Source organism: Lepidochelys kempii, chromosome 5 (assembly GCF_965140285.1).
Source record: "Lepidochelys kempii isolate rLepKem1 chromosome 5, rLepKem1.hap1, whole genome shotgun sequence".
NCBI lineage: Eukaryota > Metazoa > Chordata > Testudines > Cheloniidae > Lepidochelys > Lepidochelys kempii.
In genome coordinates, this window is record NC_136384.1 from 15,593,162 (window position 1) to 15,615,592 (window position 22,431).

General features: G+C 43.4%; 1 protein-coding gene across 4 annotated transcripts in view; it reads right to left on the reverse strand.

Annotated features, from left to right (window-relative positions):
* DYM (dymeclin) overlaps window positions 1-22,431 on the reverse strand; it is a 389,895-nt gene that overhangs the window by 227,223 nt on the left and 140,241 nt on the right. The window contains exon 8 of one of the 4 annotated variants that reach the window (XM_078852706.1): window positions 17,105-17,143. The exons of the other annotated variants lie outside the window; for them this stretch is intronic. Coding sequence (XP_078708832.1) covers window positions 17,105-17,143 — 39 coding nt within the window. The remainder of the gene's footprint in view (window positions 1-17,104; window positions 17,144-22,431) is intronic. 4 annotated transcript variants of the gene reach the window in all.

Sequence of the window (22,431 nt, forward strand, 5' to 3'; positions counted from 1 at the left end):
GGAAGACATTGGCTTTAGTCTAACAAAAAGAAGGCTAAGAGGGGATATGATTGTTCTCTCTCTAGATTCATTAGGGGGCTGAATACCAGGGAGGATGAAGAGCTATTTAAGCTAAATAACAATGATGGCACAAAAACAAATGGATATAAACTGGCCATGAACAAATTCAGGGTGGAAATTAGAAGAAGTTTAGAAGAGTGGGATTCTGGAACAACCTCCCAATGGGAGTTGAGAGGATTAACAACTTAATCAGAGCTGGACAAATTTATGAGTGTGATTGTATGACAGGGTTGTTTGTGATGGTAGGGGGCAGGGTTTCGCAGCCCTGGGTTCACTTTCCCTTCAGCTCTAAGAACTCAACTTCAGAGTTTCAGAATATCACCTGCAAGGGCCAGGAAGAGATTTCCCACCTTCTCCAAGTAATGCATTGTGGGTATTTTTCAAATATCCTTCCTCTGAAGCATCAGGAATGGCCATGGCTGACATGGGACATTGGATGGGGAGGGCCAGGGCCCTTAGGTGGCACCAAGCATTCTCTCTCTCTCTCTTTCCCCCTCTCCCTTTCTCAAGTGCTTGGCTGGCTAGTTCTTTCTCTGATGCTTAGGGTCTAACTGATTGCCATATGTGGGGTTGGGAATAAATTTTCCCCCAGGTCAAACTGGCAGTGACCTTGTGGGGTTTTCGTCTTCCTTTGCAGTATGTGGGTGTTGGTCACTTGCCAGGATTATCTGGGTATATCTCACTTAATCATTTCCCTGGCATTTTGGGGGCCTCAGAAACTGGTGTACCTTGGTCCTTCCTGTTCTCTGCATGTAGCACATACTAGTCTAGTCTCTTGTGGGCTGTAATTCTTTGGTCCAATTTCACTTGTTGGGAGAAGGCCTTCAGGCCAACCCAGGACACGCTGGAGGGATTATATCTCTGGCTGGCCTGGGAACGCTTGGGAATCCCCCAGGAGGAGCTGGAACCTGTTACGGAGGAAAGGGAGGTCTGATCTTCCCTACTCTCCATGCTGCCACTGTGGCCCTCACGAGGAGAAGTGGCATAAAGGAAAAAGAAGAAAAAAGAAGAAGGTTTAGTGCATGGATGCTGGGTAGTGTTGTGGGCCTGTGATATACAGGAGATCAGACGAGATGATAGGCCTTAACTCTGACTATATTAGTGCTTAAAGATGTCACTTAAAACATGTTAGTTAACCCATTTTTAAACATGATCTATATCCCTGGTTTACACATAGCCACAGAGAAGGATAATCCTGTTTCTAGTTGTAATGTCATGCAAGAGATACCATAACAACCCCAAACCCCAACATGTTTCCTATCTAGAGCATGCTTCAGAGTAGTGAGCATATCATGAGATACCCATCTGAAAAAATTGCATCGGACAGGCAAACTGTATGACAAACTCCAATTCAAAAAGTTTTAAAACTACCAAATTATAAAACTGAATATGGAACAAACAGTGAAACCATCAACTCACTCTCAATCAGTGTAGACAAAATGACAACAGGCTGAGTAAGAACAGCTGTTCTTTCCAAAAAAGGACCTAATTCATCAATGTAGGCACTATGCACATGCTTGTGTGTCTTTGCTGAACTGGGCCTAAATTAGTTTCATTTTTTTTGTATCTTAGTTTACAATTAATAGTAACAGGAAGAAAAACACAACAAAGGCTAAACAGCTAATGTGCTAGACCATTGCTTATCACACCACACAATCCTGTCATTGTTTACTTGTGCTCCCCCTTTCTGTTCATTGGATCCACCTATTGTCTCTCATTTTATACGAAGATTGTAAGATCTTTGGGAAAGGGACCATCTTTTTGTTACACACTTGTACAATGCCTAACACAGAGATCCCTAACTGAGGCCCACAGCTACTAACAAAATACAAATAATAAAGAAAGTTTTACAACCTTACACAAAAACATAGTATCACCACATTAAGGCTGCTTTTAAACCTTAGAAACCTGGGAAGGTGCTGCTGCTGATCGAGATTAAAAGTCTGTGAGAAGTATGGGAAAGACTGCAATCCACCTAGTTTGGGATTCAATTACATAATAACTGACTCCATCAGCTATCAGGTCTCAGAACAGTAAACCCCAAGCCAAAAAGAAAACCACAAAATGAGACATAAGAAAGAGGAAATTTTATAGAAAACTCCCCTGGCTTCTACGCACTGTCCTACTTTGTGACTCCTCCTTTTCGGTTTTCTGTTTGGTTTCGGAGGGGCAGGGAGGGAGAGCACATTGTAGCTATGTGTAACTACATTTAGAATCAATAATATGATCTATCAATGGTTATCAGACAGAAACAAGAGAGAGAAACATAGCATGTCAAAAAATTTCTCCTGGCAAAAGACAGCAACATTTATTTGCAGTATTGACTGTGAAAACAAAATGATCCAGCTGGTCTGATGGAGAAAAATACTACCAAAAACAACACATGCTTCAGAGACTGGACAAAGGAGGAAAAGTACAGACAACAAATTTACGAGAAAAAGGATCCAAACATGTAAACTGACTATATAAAAACCTATAAATAACTGTTGTTTCCCAGTAAAACATCAGGAAATGTTTGTATAATAGGTTCTTGATATCTAAAATTTGCAAGTCTTTTACCTTCCAAATTCACCTTTACCAATTTGTGTTTAAAGCAGATTCAAGGGGAAGGACAGAAGAAAATCCATCTATATTTAAAAAGGTTATTCTGCAGAGTTTTCTGGGAAAAATGAGAAATATTGGCACTCAATTCAAATCCAGTTTTTTCACATTTACTTTCATTTTAGAAGGTATTTAAAGTAACAGATCAAGTGGATTGGATTGCTACAGAAACATTTTTAAATGGATATCATGACCAAAGTGTAGATATATTTTAAATGAACGTAGATAACTTCAACCCTACTATTGGCATATTTAAAAATTCAAAGGAAAATTTTAACTTAATCTACTAGCACCAGAGAAATTTTTGGTTAAAACAAAAAATAGCAAGCCAAATTTCTCTCCGTTACATTATGTTTTATTATTTGCAGTGAAATCTAGGAACTGGAGCCCCAGTGCTAGGCAATCTAAACACATGTAATAAAGAAAAAAGCTAATGTCTGCCCTAGCGAGCTTACAATCTTAGCATATGACAAAAGACTCCAGGTGGGGGGGGGGCAGGGAGAGGAGGAAAGAGTTAACAGTATAATAAACCTGTTTCACTAAGGGTATGTCTACACTATGAAATTAGGTCGAATTTATAGAAGTCGGTTTTTTAGAAATTGGTTTTATATATTCGAGTGTGTGTGTGTCCCCACAGAAAATGCTCTAAGTGCATTAAGTGCATTAACTTGGTGGAGTGCTTCCACAGTACCAAGGCTAGAGTCGACTTCCGGAGTGTTACACTGTGGGTAGCTATCCCACAGTTCCCACAGTCTCTGCTGCCCATTGGAATTCTGGGTTGAGATCCCAGAGCCTGATGGGGCTAAAACATTGTCGCGGGTGGTTCTGGGTACATATCGTCAGGCCCCCTTCCCTCCCTCCCTCCCTCCGTGAAAGCAAGGGCAGACAATCATTTCGCGCCTTTTTTCCTGAGTTACCTGTGCAGATGCCATACCACGGCAAGCATGGAGCCCGCTCAGCTCACTGTCACCGTATGTCTCCTGGGTGCTGGCAGATGCGGTACTGCATTGCTACACAGCAGCAGCAACCCATTGCCTTGTGGCAGCAGACGGTGCAATAGGACTGGTAGCCGTCATCGTCATGTCCGAGGTGCTCCTGGTCGCCTCTGTGAGGTCGATCAGGAGCGCCTGGGCAGACATGGGCGCAGGGACTAAATTTGGAGTGACTTGATCAGGTCATTCTCTTTAGTCCTGCAGTCAGTCCTATTGAACTGTCTTATGGTGAGCAGGCAGGTGATACGGATTGCTAGCAGTCCTATTGCATCATCTTCTGCCGGGCAGGCAAGAGATGAGGATGGCTAGCAGTCCTATTGTACCATCTTCTGCCGAGCAGCCATGAGATGTGGATGGCATGCAGTCCTTCTGCACCGTCTGCTGCCAGCCAAAGATGTAAAAGATAGATGGAGTGGATCAAAACAAGACATCGACCAGATCTGTTTTGTACTCATTTGCAAAGCCCCCCTCCCCCGCCTAGGGGACTCATTCCTCTAGGTCACACTGCAGTCACTCACAGAGAAGATGCAGCGAGGTAAATCTAGCCATGTATCAATCAGAGGCCAGACTAACCTCCTTGTTCCAATAAGAACAATAACTTAGGTGCACCATTTCTTATTGGAACCCTCCGTGAAGTCCTGCCTGAGATACTCCTTGATGTAAAGCCACCCCCTTTTTTGATTTTAACTCCCTGTAAGCCAACCCTGTAAGCCGTGTCGTCAGTTGCCCCTCCCTGCGTCAGAGCAACGGCAAACAATCATGCATCTGAGTTGAGAGTGCTGTCCAGAGCAGTCACAATGGAGCACTCTGGGATAGCTCCCGGAGACCAATACCGTCGAATTGTGTCCACAGTACCCCAAATTCGACCCGGCAAGGCCGATTTAAGCGCTAATCCACTTGTCGGGGTGGAGTAAGGAAATTGATTTTAAAAGCCCTTTAAGTCGAAATAAAGGGCTTCATCGTGTGGACGGGTGGAGGTTTACATCGATTTAACGCTGCTAAATTCGACCTAAAGTCCTAGTGTAGACCAGGGCTAAGTAGCACTCAAGAAAAGAAGGGCTATGGAAAGCAGAATACAATTGTCCTAGGTGATTTTATTACACTAAAGCAGCTACAAATACTGTAGCTTGATAATTATGAGAGAGATAATAGACTAATCTGAAGCTGTCGAGGACATAGCCACAGTGATCATGTTATGCTACACCCAACAATAATTTCAGTGTAACCACGTCAAAGATAGCTAGAGAAATGTGATGAATTGAAATCAGGTACCGAGGTTTTACGTTTTGAAATAACTTGGCTTCCTAAAGTTAAGGGAATATTTTGAATCTTTCTAAATCTTCAGAGAATGAAAACTAAAAATTCTTTGGGTCGAGATTTTCAAAAGTGCTCAGCATCCACAAGTGGGACCAGATTTCAAGAGCAAGCAGTCCTTGTTTGGGTACCTAGGTGAAGAGGCTGGATTTTCAAGCAATCATCTTCCTAAAATTTGCACTAGAACAACCAGAGCTGCTGGATACTGAGCACTACTGAAAGTCTGCTCTCTTGTTATTAAATTACACACAGGTAAAAGTTTTAGAACTTTGTCTTACTTCAGAGGATGGTCTGGATTTATCCCAATTCCCTTGCCCCCAAATTATTTATGGTACAATGTGGGTCTACAGTGCTCCAAGCATGTGTTATCTAAATCACAAATTCATAGAGAACTGTGTCAGTTCCCATTTGAGAGGGCAGGTGGAAAGTCTTTTAATGACCACCACTAGTTACTGTCAATGCACAGGTTGATACCCTACTTCTAGAATATCCTGTAAGTCAGCATGCTTTCCTCAGCAAAAGCCTTCCCCCCAGCAAAAGCTCTAGTCTGCACTAATAAAGAAAGCAGGATTCCTGAAGTACTGCCACAGGCTTCCCACCAAGCAAGTGTAACTTATTAAAGAGACACGGTGGGTGAGGTAATATCTTTTATTAAACCAACTTCTGTGGATGAAAGAGACGAGCTTTTGACCTACACAGAGCTCTTTTTCTGGACTGGGAAAGGTACTTGCCTCTCTCGCTAAACACAAGTTGGCACAAACAAGCTATTACCTCACCCACCTTGTCTTGCTAACATCCTGGGACCAACATGGCTACAACAACACTGCAAAAAACTTTTAAAAGGCAGACGAAAATTGAAGAAGTCAGCCTACAACCAAAATAATTTGTGGCTAATCTTTTTTCAGAAGATTTATGATTCCTAGAATGTCAGCAAGAGGAAGACACTGAGAAACTTTGTTGACCTCCACAGGCAAATGAATGGATGAATTTCACTATAGCAGTCCTTGCTGGACAGCCTGGGATGCACCAATAGTTGCTTCAAACAGTGATGCTCTCTCACATCACTGGACAGAAAAGCTGGAAATGAAACACAGTACCTTTGAAAGCCATCCCAAGGGCATCCAAGTGCAATACCAGTAGAAAGGCTTCCTGTGCAAGCAATTTTGCTCACTAGGAAGTCCCACTCACTGAAAGTGAATTCTGCCTCGGAAAAATTATTTGATCCTATGCAAGAATTTTATGGATTTCCCTAAGATTAAAGATACAGCTGAAAACAAATCTGCACAACCCTCTCTTTCCCTTACGCAGCAGTGCCTATCCATTACAAAATACCTATACTAAAAGAGGTTAAGGTGCCACAGTCAAGTACTCGGAAGTTAGGAAATGCCAAAATTAAGAATGCTTGTGCAGCCTTAATTGTCCTGCCCCTATTCCTCTTCTCCTCCTCACCCCTCTATATTCCACTCAGGCAACTTCCTCTTCCGTGATGCCAGGTATCAGCAGGGGGAATTAAGAGTACAGAGAAGACAGTCTCCATGGTCTCAGTTCTGCTGCTTGGAGTCACAGGTCCCCAGCTAACCATAAAGAGCAATTACTAAGCTCCTGCAGCCCTGGGGTTGGAGCATGCTCGGTGAACTCTAAGGGCGCACGTATGTTCAGTGTGGTTGTCATGGTGCTTTGTAGGGGTGGGACGCATTCCGTTTTCATGAAGTGTTCAGACTATTTTTCTCCCAGCTCCCTCTACTGAGCATGTGCAAACAGCTATTTTTCAGAAGCTTATAACTTTGCCAAGTTTGGGTAGATTTTCGTGGGGATAGCAAATAGTACATCCTTGTCCCCAGGGGAGCCCTGATATGCCAAATCTCAAGTGCAGTTCCACTTCATGCAGGCACCAGAGCTTCTCAACAAAAACAGTTGCTTTCCAATGTTAAATTGTTAAAACATTTTTCCTTAACCTTATTCTCAGAAATGGCAGAACCATTTTTGTTCAAATTATCCCCAAAAATTTAGTCTGAGGCAGACACCCAGCATGGAAAATTTCAACTCAAATAGTTAAAGTTTGGCAAAGTTATACACAACTTAAAATGGAGTCTCATTATATAAAGTATCAGGTAACCCTGCCCATGGAAATCACTACTAGCTCTGCCTATAATACAAATAATAAGATGATGGAAATGGCACTTGTGTGTATGTGTGCGAGATTTTGGTTCCGACAATGGTGCTACAGTGATTGGCCTGCAGATTGAAGTCCTATTCCTAGAACAGGTGTATCATGGTCAAACGAGTAAAATCTTCACCACAACTTGCCTCAACCTTGACTGCATGGGACTACCTCTAAGGCTGAGTGAGTCTAGTCCTTGGTCTCCCTGTTGTTTCTTCAAGAAGAACTTAAATGATTGCCAGTGCTGATAGGTTGTTTTCTATTCATGGCTGCCTCTTGCTTGGCTCTAAGAACTGAAATCAACGCCACAGACATCAGATGGTAACAACTTTCTGTCACTAGTCACCCAGGCTGGATTGAAACCAGTGACATGGAGATGAAAAACATGATACCCCATTATCAATCCTCTGATCTATCTAATCCAGGGGTGGCCGACCTGTGGCTCCGGAGCCACATGTGGCTCATCAGAAGTTAATATGTCGCTCCTTATATAGGCATGAAGTCCAGGGCTGGAGGTACATGTACTTTCCAATGTACCGGGGGGTGCTCACTGCTCAACCTCTGGCTCTGCCACGGGCCCTGCCCCCACTCCACCCCTTCCCGCCATCTCCCCAAGCCTGCCATGCCCTCACTTCTCCCCCCACACCCTCAGAGCCTCCTGCATGCCACGAAAGAGATGACTGGGAGGTACGGGGAGGAAGGGGGAGGCGCTAATCGGTGGAGTTGCCAGTGGGTGGGAGGCGCTGGGAGCGGGTGGAGGGGGAGCGGATCAGGGGCTGCTGATGTATTACTGTGGCTCTTTGGCAATGTACATTGATAAATTCTGGCTCCTTCTTAGGCTCAGGTTGGCCTCCCTGATCTAATTCCTATTAAATCCCTTCTTTTTGGGGGGGCTGAGAGGGGAGGTGTAGGGAGGTCACGTTCAATGGATTTGCAGCAGCATATTTAAATATGTAAAACTTAATAGGGTACAGACCCTTAGACAAAATGGAATCTGATTCCAAGCATTATTTTTATACATATTTTACACAAACAAAAATACAGACGAAAAATAGCACAACACTGAAAACATGGAAAGTGCGTGCCAACTTTCACCAACTTCGGCAGTTAAACCTTGAATTAGAAAATAATAAAAAGAAAGTTTTGGTTCTGGGCAATGATTTGATATTTGCCAATTGCACTTAAATATATTAATCAAGGGTAAGGTCTGACTGTATACAAGGATTTGCATTTTCCCCACAGGACAGTGTTGAAATCATATTTGTCTTAACATTTTTTCATGCACATTCTCAGACCTTAAGACCTCCTAAAGGTCTTGTCTTTCCTTCACTGTCCACAAATTGTTACCACAGGGCAAGGGATCCCTTTGGCTTCTCCTCTTCATAAACATTTCATAATGATGGTTGTCATTAAAGGTCTGGTGTCAGCTCTCTGTGAGAGATGTTTGGAAGTACATATGGGGTATTTTCTATGACTCAGTCTTAGATTATACTGTTTACGGTATTTCTAAGCCTACACTTAGAGAAACAGAAATTACTAGCTTACCACAATTTTGATTCCCCACCAGACTAGATCAGGCACTGGATGTTGCTTCAAGTTACATTATCGTCTTCAAGACTGAAAGACTGCACACTGCTCTCTTACCTACCTGATCCACTTTCTTTTCATAAACTGAATGTTTCAATTTCTAGCTAAGCTCTATCTTGTGCCACTGTTTTGAAAGCCCGTGCACACAAACCCTTCAGTATATTATACAAAACCTTTGTAGGCCTTCAAAATCTGTGGCTGTCACTTTTATAGAGAACTGATTTTTAATGAATAAATGGTTTTGTGTAGATGGATATGAATATTTTAATATCTGTGAAAATACTGCATTTTTTCCTAGTGTTCACTTATTATTTGTGCAATTGTCAGTTTCAGTTAACTTCATGAAAAACAGACAAACTGGTATCATTGCCAAGCTCTTCAAGTACTTACATCCTCTGTCTAATAAGCTATCTCCAGCTGCAGTGTACAGAACTGACAGGGTGAGTTAAGATAGCAAGGTCTTGTGACCGACCCCTGTACATCACTGGCACCAGAGAGACTAGACCAAGGCTCCAGCCTCCAAGTCTTGGCATGACTACTTCCTGACTGACTGGACACATTTCCAAAGCTTCCAGATCCTCTTTCACTCTCTCTTCTTCTTGGCTGGTCCCTTTTACCTACTGTAATCACATTTACTGAGGTTGGTTGTTTATTTAGTCACTTTTGACAAACAATTTAAACTCCATATATTTAAACAGCGTGATAAAGTTCCTCCTCTGCCTCCGTGAATCCTGTGCTTATTGGCGGATTTGCTTGTCTCAGAGATTCACGGCAGCCCTCAGTTTGGCCACTCGTGCTAGTGGCTCAAACCTGCCGTCCACTCAGCTAACCTCATCACTGGCCAGCATGGGGGAATGGAGAACAATCCCCACAGTCTCTGTGTCCCACCTAGTGGGTGGGGACAGCGCAGATCCTTTCCAATTTAGACCTTCCCTTCTGGTGTTTGTCACAGGCCAGGTCAACTCCTCCTGTGTCCGATCAGGAGTTGGGGGGATGGGAGGGAACCCGGGCCCATCCTCTACGCCGGGTTCCAGCACAGGGCCCTGTGGATAGCAGCTGTCCACAATGTTTCCTGTATCAGCTGCGTGACAGCTACAACTCCCTGGGCTACTTCCCCATGGCTTTTCCCCCAGCACCTTCTTTATCCTCACTGCAGGATCTTCCTCCTGAAGCCTGATCACGCTTGAACTCTTCACTCCTCCAGCAGCACGCCTTCTCACTCCCTGCTCCTGGCGCGCCCCCCACTAACTGATGGGAGGTCCTTTTTAAACCAGGTGTCCTGATTAGTGAGGAGGGCTTTAAACCTAGTGAGGAGGGCTTTAAACTAGGTTCACTGGGGGAAGGAGACCAAAGCCCTCAGGTAATTGGGGAAGTGGGATACCGGGAGGAAGCAGGAGCGCGCAAGAGGGCAGGGCTCCTGCCTCATACTGAGAAAGAGGGACGATCAGCGAGTTCTCTCAAGTGCCTTTACACAGATGCAAGAAGCCTGGGAAACAAGCAGGGAGAACTGGAAGTCCTGGCACAGTCAAGGAATTATGATGCGATTGGAATAATAGAGACTTGGTGGGACAACTCAGATGACTGGACTGTTGTCATGGATGGATATAAACTGTTCAGGAAGGACAGGAAGGGCAGAAAAGGTGGGGAAGTTGCACTGTATGTAAGGGAGCAGTATGACAGCTCAGAGCTCAAGTATGAAAGTGCAGAAAAACCTGAGTTCTCTGGATTAAGTTTAGAAGCGTGAGCAACAAGGGTGATGTCATGGTGGGAGTCTGCTATAGACCACCGGACCAGGGGGATGAAGTGGACGAGGCTTTCTTCCAGCAACTCACGGACGTTACTAGATCGCAGGCCCTGGTTCTCATGGGGGACTTCAATCACCCTGATATCTGCTGGGAGAGCAATACAGCAGTGCACAGGCAATCCAAGAAGTTTTTGGAAAGGGTAGGGGACAATTTCCTGGTGCAAGTGCTGGAGGAACCAACTAGGGGCAGAGCTCTTCTTGACCTGCTGCTCACAAACCAGGAAGAATTAGTAGGGGAAGCAAAAGTGGATGGGAACCTGGGAGGCAGTGACCATGAGATGGTTGAGTTCAGGATCCTGACATAGGGAAGAAAGAAGAGCAGCAGAATACGGACCCTGGACTTCAGAAAAGCAGACTTTGACTCCCTCAGGGAACTGATGGGTAGGATCCCCTGGGAGAATAACATGAGGGGGAAAGGAGTCCAGGAGAGCTGGCTGTATTTTAAAGAATCCTTACTGCGGTTACAGGGACAAACCATCCCGATGTGTAGAAAGAACAGTAAAAATGGAGGGCGACCAGCTTGGCTTAACAGTGAAATCCTTGCTGATCTTAAACACAAAAAAGAAGCTCACAAGAAGTGGAAGATTGGACAAATGACCAGGGAAGAGTATAAAAATATTGCTCGGGGACGCAGGAGTGAAATTGGAAGGCCAAATCACACTTGGAGTTGCAGCTAGCAAGAGATGTTAAGAGTAACAAGAAGGGTTTCTTCAGGTATGTTAGCAACAAGAAGAAAGTCAAGGAAAGTGTGGGCCCCTTACTGAATGAGGGAGGCAACCTAGTGACAGAGGATGTGGAAAAAGCTAAGGTACTCAATGCTTTTTTTGCCTCTGTCTTCACGAACAAGGTCAGCTCCCAGACTACTGCACTGGGCAGCACAGCATGGGGAGGAGGTGACCAGCCCTCTGTGGAGAAAGAAGTGGTTCGGGACTATTTAGAAAAGCTGGACGAGAACAAGTCCATGGGGCCAGATGAGCTGCATCCGAGAGTGCTAAGGGAGTTGGCAGATGTGATTGCAGAGCCATTGTCCATTATCTGTGAAAACTCATGGCGATCGGGGGAAGTCCCGGACGACTGGAAAAAGGCTAATGTAGTGCCCATCTTTAAAAAAGGGAAGGAGGAGGATCTGGGGAACTACAGGCGAGTCAGCCTCACCTCAGTCCCTGGAAAAATCATGGCGCAGGTCCTCAAGGAATCAATTCTGAAGCACTTCGAGGAGGGGAAAGTGATCAGGAACAGTCAGCATGGATTCACCAAGGGCAAGTCATGTCTGACTAATCTAATTGCCTTCTATGACAAGACAACTGGCGCTGTGGATGAGGGGAAAGCAGTGGACGTGTTGTTCCCTGACTTTAGCAAAGCTTTTGACACGGTCTCCCACAGTATTCTTGCCAGCAAGTTAAAGAAGTATGGGCTGGATGAATGGACTATAAGGTGGATAGAAAGCTGGCTAGATTGTCGGGCTCAACAAGTAGTGATCAATGGCTCCCTGTCTAGCTGGCAGCCGATATCAAGTGGAGTGCCCCAAGGGTTGGTCCTGGGGCCGGTTTTGTTCAATATCTTCATAAATGATCTGGAGGATGGTGTGAATCGCACCCTCAGCAAGTTTGCAGATGACACTAAACTGGGAGGAGAGGTAGATACGCTGGAGGGTAGGGATAGGATACAGAGGGACCTAGACAAATTAGAGGATTGGGCCAAAAGAAATCTGATGAGATTCAACAAGGACAAGTGCAGAGTCCTGCAATTAGGACGGAAGAACCCCATGCACCGCTACAGACTAGGGACCGAATGGCTCGGCAGCAGTTCTGCCGAAAAGGACCTAGGGGTTACAGTGGACGAGAAGCTGGATATGAGTCAGCAGTGTGCCCTTGTTGCCAAGAAGGCTAATGGCATTTTGGGATGTATACATAGGGGCATTGCCAGCAGATCGAGGGACGTGATCGTTCCCCTCTATTCAACATTGGTGAGGCCTCATCTGGAGTACTGTGTCCAGTTCTGGGCCACACACTACAAGAAGGATGTGGAAAAATTGGAAAGAGTCCAGCGGAGGGCAACAAAAATGATTAGGGGACTGGAACACATGACTTATGAGGAGAGGCTGAGGGAACTGGGATTGTTTAGTCTGCGGAAGAGAAGAATGAGGGGGGATTTGATAGCTGCTTTCAACTACCTGAAAGGGGGTTCCAAAGAGGATGGATCTAGACTGTTCTCAGTGGTAGCTGATGACAGAACAAGGAGTAATGGTCTCAAGTTGCAGTGGGGGAAGTTTAGGTTGGATATTAGGAAAAAAATTTTCACTAGGAGGGTGGTGAAACACTGGAATGCGTTACCTCGGGAGGTGGTGGAATCTCCTTCCTTAGATATTTTTAAGGTCAGGCTTGACAAAGCCCTGGCTGGGATGATTCAGTTGGGGATTGGTCCTGCTTTGAGCAGGGGGTTGGACTAGATGACCTCCTGAGGTCCCTTCCAACCCTGACATTCTATGATTCTATGATTAGCTTGCCTGGCATAACTGAATCTTGAAAGTTCTTAATTGGCTCCTGGTATCTTGATTAGCTTGCCTATCTTAATTGGTTCTATCAGGTTCCTGATTGCTCTAGGGCAGCCCCTGCTCTGGTCACTCAGGGAACAGAAAACTGTTCATCCACTGGCCAATATATTTGCCTTCTACCAGACCCCTATATCCCACAGGTCTGGGTCTGTCACAATAGCCATACACCAAAATACTTAATTGTATTTTTATCAATTAGAATTACATTTGACATGATTGTTTTTTACACCTCATAATAAAGGTTATTCTGAGACAGTAATGTTACCAACATCCTTGAAGGGAAAAAAATGACATTGATTACCCAAGTATTATACGGCACTTAAAACATAAAATATTACCCTTGCAAAGAATAGGTACTGTACAGCTACAGACCCATCCTTACAAGTTAACCATTTTAGTTCTTGAAACAGGGACCTTATATAGTAAGTTATTACACACACAGCAGTAAGTTTAATAGATCTTGAAATAAGTTCTAATGGTTACAACATGGCACTAGCAGTCAGGACTCTGGGATTCTGGTTCTAAAGCCAACTCACTGTGTAATCTTAGTCAGGTCACAACCTTTTCGTTTCCTCTCTTTCCCCACCATCTATAAAAGGAGAGTAAAACCTAAATACACTTGTTGGATAATCTGTAAAACATCTGGGTGCCCTCGGATTGAGGGTGCTATATGTGGTCTTGTGGTTTAAGGCACTGGACTGAGATTCAGGAGCTATGGATTAATTTTCTGGTTCTCAGACTTTCTGTGCAACCTTAGGCAAGTCACTTAGTCAACAGAGCAATAAACAATACCATGAGTCTTCTTCATCGAAGCCATAATTCAGCAAGGTACTTGATCACATGCATTACTTCAAGCACTGAACAGTCCCTTTGGCCCTAATGGGACTACTCCCGTGCATAGTTCTGCACTTGCTAACATACCTTGCTGAACTGGGGCCTGAAAGAGTATTTCTGAACATAAAACTGGTTTCCAGAAATAATTCTTGAATTAAGACTAAGGAACAGAGGCCATGTAAAGTAAATTGTCCAAGTCACCTGATTACTATTTATATAAACAAAAGCAGAGTTGCATGAGGCTACAGTACAGGTCACCTGACAGACTAACCTTGCTGAAGCTACAGACAGCTACTATGTATATATGATTCCAATTTGCTTTAAGAATCTGTAATGATTCTAGAGAAGCATTAGAGAAAGAATGAGTGAGTTCCAGTCCCAATTTATGGATGGATGCACAAGAGTAGAAGAGACCTACATTTTGGAGAATAACTCCACCCTGGATATGGAAACTTTCAATTACAATGATTTTGAGAACTGGCTCTGAAGCAGAAACGAACGCAAGCATGAAAATCCAACAAAAAGATGGATCATATTAACAGAAATATTATAATCAGCAAGGCACCAAAATAATCAGCACCATAAAATAGCCAGCGTCCAATTTAGAGGTAATTTGTGAATTGTATGAACAACTGTGAAGCCAGGATGGAAACTGCACAAACCAAAAAATAGTTTTCAGTGCTACTAAAAATCCTCTCTCCTTTCAGCCTCTTGTCACATATAATTTCATTAGCTCTCAAGATGCCACAAGATCTTCCAAGACAAGACCTGATTGTTCAATAATAAAAATTATAGTTTCCCCAAAAGGCAAGTAAATAAGCCACATCTTCCAGTCAGTATTGAAAAATTAATGAAAAGACCCATAGGCTTCATATTGAATAGCTCATGTCTTTATTTTCAACACAAGATCTCATATTTTCCAAAAGCTTTTTTTTTTTTAAAAAAGGGACTTGCCACTGACTTGTATGAAAGTGTGCATTAGAAGCTTATAATCAAACCCAAACCTGCCTGACAAACTTACAAGTTATTTATTGGTCAAGCAGTCAAATAATTTATTTCAAAGTATTTATAGATATGCCTTTCAGAAGTTTTAGGTACATTTGTTTTAAAAAGAAGAATTAAACTGATCCACTGCAACATCTGTGGTGCCTGGAAACTTCTCCATCCATGGCAGGAATAATTTGTCTCAGACTGCTCTCCCCCTGCAGACTACAAATTTTGTACACGTGAAGTCTTGCCACAACCAATTTCTCTCTCTTTCAGAAGCAGAAAATCCCTACTCCAGAACAGGATCTGGTATCCTTCCTTTCTTTCTTTCTTTTTTACACACAAATCCACTTGCACCAATATTATACAATTAAAATGTGAATTAATCCAAGGAACAAAAGGTTTATCCAGCCCCGAAGCATCCTGTTATATTGTAATTGAGTGTTTTTATAGTGCGCCCAAAATTGACTTGATATACTTCCATAACATTACACATGTATGATGTGGAAAAAAAATACAATAAAAGATTGTGAGATACTCAGATGCTATAGTACTGACGCTTTGTAAATCAGTTATTGATCCAGCAAGGGATAAGCTAAAGATGATGTAACACTAACAATACAGGTATAATCATTAATTTCTATTAGTGTAGCATCTATAAGCCCTAGTCATGAACCAGGACCCCACAACACTTCAAGAATAGACATGGGTATAGCTGTATAAGGGTGCTTACACTGTTACAGCTTATTTCCTTAAGGGAAAGATGATAAACTACAATATTAGTTGCGACAAAAAGAAAAGGAGTACTTGTGGCACCTAAGAGACTAACAAATTTATTTGAGCATAAGCTTTCGTGAGCTACAGCTCACTTCATTGGATGTTCACGAAAGCTTATGCTCAAATAAATTTGTTAGTCTCTAAGGTGCCAAAAGTACTCCTTTTCTTTTTGCGAATACAGACTAACACAGCCGCTACTCTGAAAGTTGTGACAAAGTTCCTCCTCTACCTTGGTGGGTATTGTGCTTATTGGCAGATTTGCTCGCCTTGGAGCTTCACGGCAGCCCTCAGTTTGGCCGTTTTCGTGAACCCACAGTCCAGGTCAACTCCTCCTGTGTCTGACCAGGAGTTGGGAGGTTTAGGGGGAACCCGGGCCCGCCTCTACTCCGGGTTCCAGCCCAGGGCCCTGTGGAATGCAGCTGTCTAGACTGCCTCCTGGAAAAGCTGTGCAACAGCTACAACTCCCTGGGCTACTTCCCCATGGCCTCCTCCCAACACCTTCTTTATCCTCACCATAGGATCTTCCTCCTGGTGTCTGATAATGCTTGTACTCCTCAGTCCTCCAACAGTATGCGTTCTCACTCTCAGCTCCTAGCACCTCTTGCTCCCAGCTCCTTACATGCGCACCACAAACTGAAATGAGCTCTGTTTTAAACCCAGGTGCCCTGATTAGCCTGCCTTAATTGTCTCCAGAAGGTTTCTGATTGTTCTGGAACCTTCCCTGTTCCCTTACCCAGGGGAAAGGGACCTACTTAACCTGGGGCTAATATATCTGCTTTCTATTACTCTCCTGTAGCCATCTGGCCCAACCCTGTCACACAGCATAAAACATCTTTATACCAATATGACTACATCACAGTCAGGATTCCCAATTCATCTACTTCAGTAGAAAGTCTCACGTCCCTAATGAAAATAATTAAATCGGTACCAAAACCATGTGTAAACCAGTTTAGATGCTCAAGCAGTTTCTGTAAGCCTCTCTAGCTAGACTGATCAGTATTAGGTGCAGACATGCATGAGAGAAATAAATGCTGTAATGTTTAATTGCTGCTCCATTAACTGATTAAGTAAAATCTTCATTTAAGACATCAGTGCTGTAGTTAAAAGGGACCCCAAAATACATTCAGAACAAATTTCTGAACACACATATTCCATATATTAACCACTATGGCGCAAGCTTTTATTACCTCCCACACTTCTCACACAGACATTAGAGTTTAACGATAAGTCGCCCACATGCATGTATGATTATAATTTATGGATGATGGACCATGTTCAATTCTGGCCAAAAGCATTTGGCATTCTAGCAGATTATTATGTCCCTTCCTACGCTTAAGAAAGGATACAATAATGATTTACATAATGAACACCATACTTCATAAGGAATTATGTCTAGCACTACACCCACACTACCAGAGAGAAATATAAATTACCTTTTATAAAGTCTTTCTTCCTTTTCTGCAATCTGCCTCCTAATGAGAAGAAATTGTTAGCAAAAATGTCAAGCCTACAAAATGCAGGGATTGTCAAAATCTAACATTATACAGTGTGTGTAATAATTACACATTTGAATTTGAAGGTTGCCATCTGTAGTGGTTGGCATGTGTTTGTTCTAAAGCACTCTTCAATTCTTAGTGAAAATTAAATTTCAAATCCACTAACTTTATGGGTCAAAACGTACTCAGAAGCAAACAATTCCATAGATCAGATGCTCCATGAACACAACTTCAATTTTCAGCTATGCCAGTTTATAGCACATAGAGATGATCCTGAGAATGGTATGAGTGATCTAAACATCAGAGAAAGTCACAATGCAAAGTTTAAAAGGTCTATGATTGGGTAGGAAGAAAGAAGGCTGAAGAAGAGAGAGGAGGGACATGGCAATGGAAAGAAAAAGAAGTTACTCGCTTTGGGCAGTAAATGTGTGTCCCTATGGGTGACTCCACTGTAAGTGTGCTTGTGTCCCTGTGCTACTGATCAGTAGCAGTGCTCATTAGGCCCACAAATGCACTCTCTTCGTGCCCTGCCACGAGGCTAGCCAGTAAGAGCAGGTTAATTTCCCCCCCACCGCCGGTCCTTCTCTATCACAGAGTCATTGACAAGAACTCGGAACTAGTGGGAAGGAGAGTGGGTTGCGGGGCACCCATAGGGACACACATCTTGAAGAACCATTGTTACTGCACAAGGTGAATAACTTCTTCAAGTAGTGTCCCTATGGGTGCTCCACTGTAAGTCACTCCCGAGTAGTATCCCTCCTGGAGGGCTGGGACACTGGAGTTGGGTCAGCTACAATGACAATACTGTGGAGCTGAAGATGGCATTGGAGGCAGAGTCCCCAGTAATCGCATAATATTCTGTGAAGGTGTGGACTGATGCCCATGTTGCTGCTCTACAGATTTCTGAGATAGGGACATTCCTGAAGGCGGCAACAGATAAGGAGGTTGACCTCTTTGAGTGTGTGTGAATGCTATCTGCAGATCTGATAGCTTTGTTTAATGCAGTTCAAGACCCATTTGGAGAGTCTCTGGGCTGATATTGCTGAGCCCTTAGATCTTTCTGCAATAGAAAGGAAACGTTTAGGAGATCTCCTGAAAATGTTTGTCCTATCCAAGTAATATGCTAGAGCCCTCCTGACATCTCGCATGTGTAATACAGCCTCCCTGTTGTCGCAGTGAGGCTTGTGATAGAAAATTGGAAGGTGAATCAATTGGTTCATGTGGAATCCCCTTACTTTAGGGATGAATTTTGGACGTGGCCTGAGAGTAACCTTGTCCTGAAAGAATACTGTGTATGGGGGGGATGTACCATCTGAGCCGCTATTTCTTCTATTTTCCTAGCCGATGTGATTGCTATCAGGAAGATCGTCTTCACTGAAAGGTATGCAAGCAAGCAGGTGGCCACAGGTTCGAAGGGAGGTCTAGTCAGGCCTTTCAATAGCAGGTTCAGGTCCCACATGGGAGTAGAATGTTGGTCGGGTGTGATATCACTGAGTAATCCTCTACTTGGTGGTGAAAAACTTCTATAGCCACCAAGGGAGCAGAGAGATAGTTCAGAATTTTTTTTAGAGTCAGTACATAGTCTAAGATCTCTGGAAGAGTCACAGATGTCAGGGAGATTTGATGAGAAGTACGCCAAATCCAAAACCTGGACCACTTTTGTGGTTAAGTCCGGTATGTTGAGGACTTCCTACTGTTTCAATGTGTCTTGTATCTCCTTCAAGCAGGAGCTCTCTATATTTTGGAACCATGAAGGATCCATGCCTTGACACAAAGAATCCCCAGGTCAGGATGTAGGGTGCATCCTTTGTTCTACGAGAGGAGGCATGGAGTGGATTGGAGACACTGGCGGGCAAGTCGCGAGTTGTAACAGGTAAGGATAACAGGTATGTCTCAGCAAAGTAAGGAGCAATCAGTATGATGTGTGCTCCTTCTCTTTTTATTTTTAATAGGACCTTCATCTGTAGAAGGAACAGAGGAAAGGCATAGAAAAGGTCCCTGCCCCCAGGGAGAAAGAGTGTTGCCCCATCCCTTCTCTGGAGCAGTAGCGTGAACATTTCTTGTTCAGGTAAGTGGCAAACAGATCTGTGGTAGCCAAATTGACAGGAAACAGTGTTCAGCTACAGTGGTTGGGGGGAGTACTCTATCGACGCCTTGAACAAAGCATTAAAATTGATGATTGGAAGCAGATGGTTCGAACATGGAAGACTATGGGCCAGATGGTTTATGTTTAGGGAACTTAGTTTACTTCTGTGGCTCGTAATAGCACTGAGTTGGATATTGGGAGGTGTGTGGTTTGTGCTGGGGCTGCAGATTAAGTTTTCTCTTTTGTCCTGGCATGCAGATGCCCAGCAAGCAGAGAATAGCCCTAGATTCTTTTAGGGTATGAAGAGAGGCATTCATCTTCTCTGTGAAGAGCTTTGTGCCTTCAAAGGGAAGGTCTTCGACGGTTGACTGCACCTCTTTAGGGAAGCCCAACAGATGTAGCCACGACGCACATCGCATAACCATTGCAGTGGAGATAGGCCTGGTCACTGTGTTGCTGCATCGACAGCAGACTGTAGCATTGTCTTGGCTGATCCTCCTGAATGATGACTTTGAACTGATGGTGGTGCAACTCAGGCTGCTGATCAATAAAATTAAGTTTTGAATAGTTGACAGAGGGCTTTGTAATTGGCAATTTGAAATTATAGCGTGGCTGAGGAATAGGCTTTCCTCCCAAAGAGATCCAAACACTTCCAATCCCTGTCATAGGGAGTGGACCTCATTTGGTGTAGATGGCCACAAGAGTTCAGTGTCCACCACAATGGAGTTAGGTGGAGGGTGGGAGAAGAGGAATTCCGTCTCCCTAGCTGGGACATAATATTTTTTGTTGGCCTGCCTGTAGCTAGGCGCCACCGATGCTGGGGTCTGCCATATGGTTCCTCCCTTCATATTCATGCTGTTATTGTAGCCTTGGCTGAGACGGTCCTGAAGTTTTATTTTATTCTCATTCAGAACGTTCACAAAGAGTTAAGCCTTTTCCAGTAGAGTCATCCACTGACTGGAAACAGATAAAGTGTTCCTTTACTTGGATACAGCCATCCGTGTCATCAACAAATCTTACTATAAAAGACATCTTTTCCGTGTGACTAATGTTGGGAGTGCAGTCCATTATTATGGCATAGTACTTCACTTTTCCAAGCCGCATCAATATGTTATCAAGAACCTTCCTTGCCATAAGGTCAATCAATTTTTTATGAATTTGTAACCCTTCTGCCAGGTGGAGCAAGTAATAATGAAGAGGTAATAATAAAGAGGCAATTCCCCAGCTCTGTTTTCTCTGTCAGAAAGTTTCCCATCCCGATATTCAGCCTAAACATGCCCTTTCTTAATTTATTCCCATTATTACGAGTTATATCCCTCATGTTTGTGATGCTATGTAATATTGTTGCCCCATGGCTATGCAGAAATGAAGGTTTACCGCTTGCTCTGCCTTTCTGAATGCTGTCCAAACCTGTATCAGCTCTTTCTTTTGTCGCTATATCACAATACAAATGTAGTTCTACTTGACTGTCACCCGCAGGTCTCTTTCAGCATTAATAATTCCAGGTGCCTCCCTCCTTTTGAATATGTATGATGGATTATTTTTCCCAGAAGTAGCTGAGTATATTTTTCCAACTTGCTTCCTAGATTTTGTTTTCTGCTCATGCATTCTAAGGCCACACTACCTGCATAATATAGGCCATAGAATTTAATCCAGTACCTCCTACATCAAACTCATAACTGCTCGTGAAGGTTACGTGTATCTTTCACAAAGACATCCAATCTTGATTTTAAAGACTCCAAATGATGGGGAATCCATTATATCTCTTGGTAGATTATATATTAATTCTGTACCTTGCTCCATTTTTTATGTCCTGTCAGGTTTTAGTGTGCTGTTCATGCCCTTTTCCGGATTATTAGCAAGACATTATATGAGACAGCTCTTAAGATCTAAATCTAGAACCAAATCTGACTTGCTTGGCTTTCATTTTTAAAGCAGTTTCTAAGACTCCTGCTCTTGGCTAAGGACTCTGCAGCTTGTATCAATGAGGTGTGCAAAATATCATGCGGATATTGCCTGTGTCAAACTTACTGATTAGGGCATCATTAGGGCTTTTCCTTACCAAGTCAGTAAGGATTGGAAGGGTCTTAAAGGTGTCCCACCTTACTTTAAGGAATGTTTTGCTTCCTGAGCCCTTGAATGGGCATCTCTAGATGCAGCTGTGTCATGTGTCTCTTGTACAAATCAATGTTTATATTTGTAAGCCTTTTTCCTCCCTTACACGATGACCCTCAGGGGAATAATTCCAGGAGAGGCCATTAGAAAGCTCCACAGGGAAGTATGTATTCTGTTTCCCTAGTCTAAGTATGAACTTGATTTTTGGTTTGGTTGCGAACTGAAGCACAAAGTGTCAGAGAGATCCAAAGACTGGCCAATGGCATTTTCAAGTGATAAAATAGCAAGCGATGTCATCTCTTGTTGGCCATCGTTGATCGAATATATGTTTTAATGAGCCTGAGCTTCGAAAAGTAGCGATCACCACTCACAACTGTGACTGGCAGTGTGAGCAGACTCCTCAAAGCTATCCACACATTTGGAAAAGTGTCCTTCAGCTCTGCATCATGAATGAATTGGAGAACTTGGGGTGGAGAGTGCTTTCCATGTTGCCAAATGTGACAGGTGGTGTTCAATTCAACATAGAGATCTTTATAATTGACATCTGAACATTACATTCCCCATGTGTCAGTGTCTGGTGAAGGTCTGTACAACTGTTCAAGAATGTTACTAAGGTAATACAGTTCCCACCCCCGCACCCCCAGGTCCTTTTGTGGTGCTTCATTTGTCCAAACCTTTCTTCAAGGGACACTAAAGCAGTGTAAACGAGTGAGCAAAAAACCTCCCTCTTGAATTTTTCTTCTGAGCTTCCCATCACCTCATCTCTGCCCTGGGTGTCACTGAGGGACCAATAAGATCACTTCTGCTTCCTCCTTTCTGCTCTTTTGTATTACCCTGGTGATGATGGGAACCGGATGAAAACCATAAAGTAAGCCCTTTTGCCACCTGAGCATCTATGCCCAGGGCTCTTGATACCCCTTTTCTTGCTAAATATTGGTGAACCTTCCAGTTTGCCTTGGATGCACAAAGATCCAGAATTGGACCTCCAAATTTTTTTATGATCAATCAGAAGGATTTGTTGTGAAGAGTCCACTGTGCCTGATCAATTTTTCTCTGCTCAGGC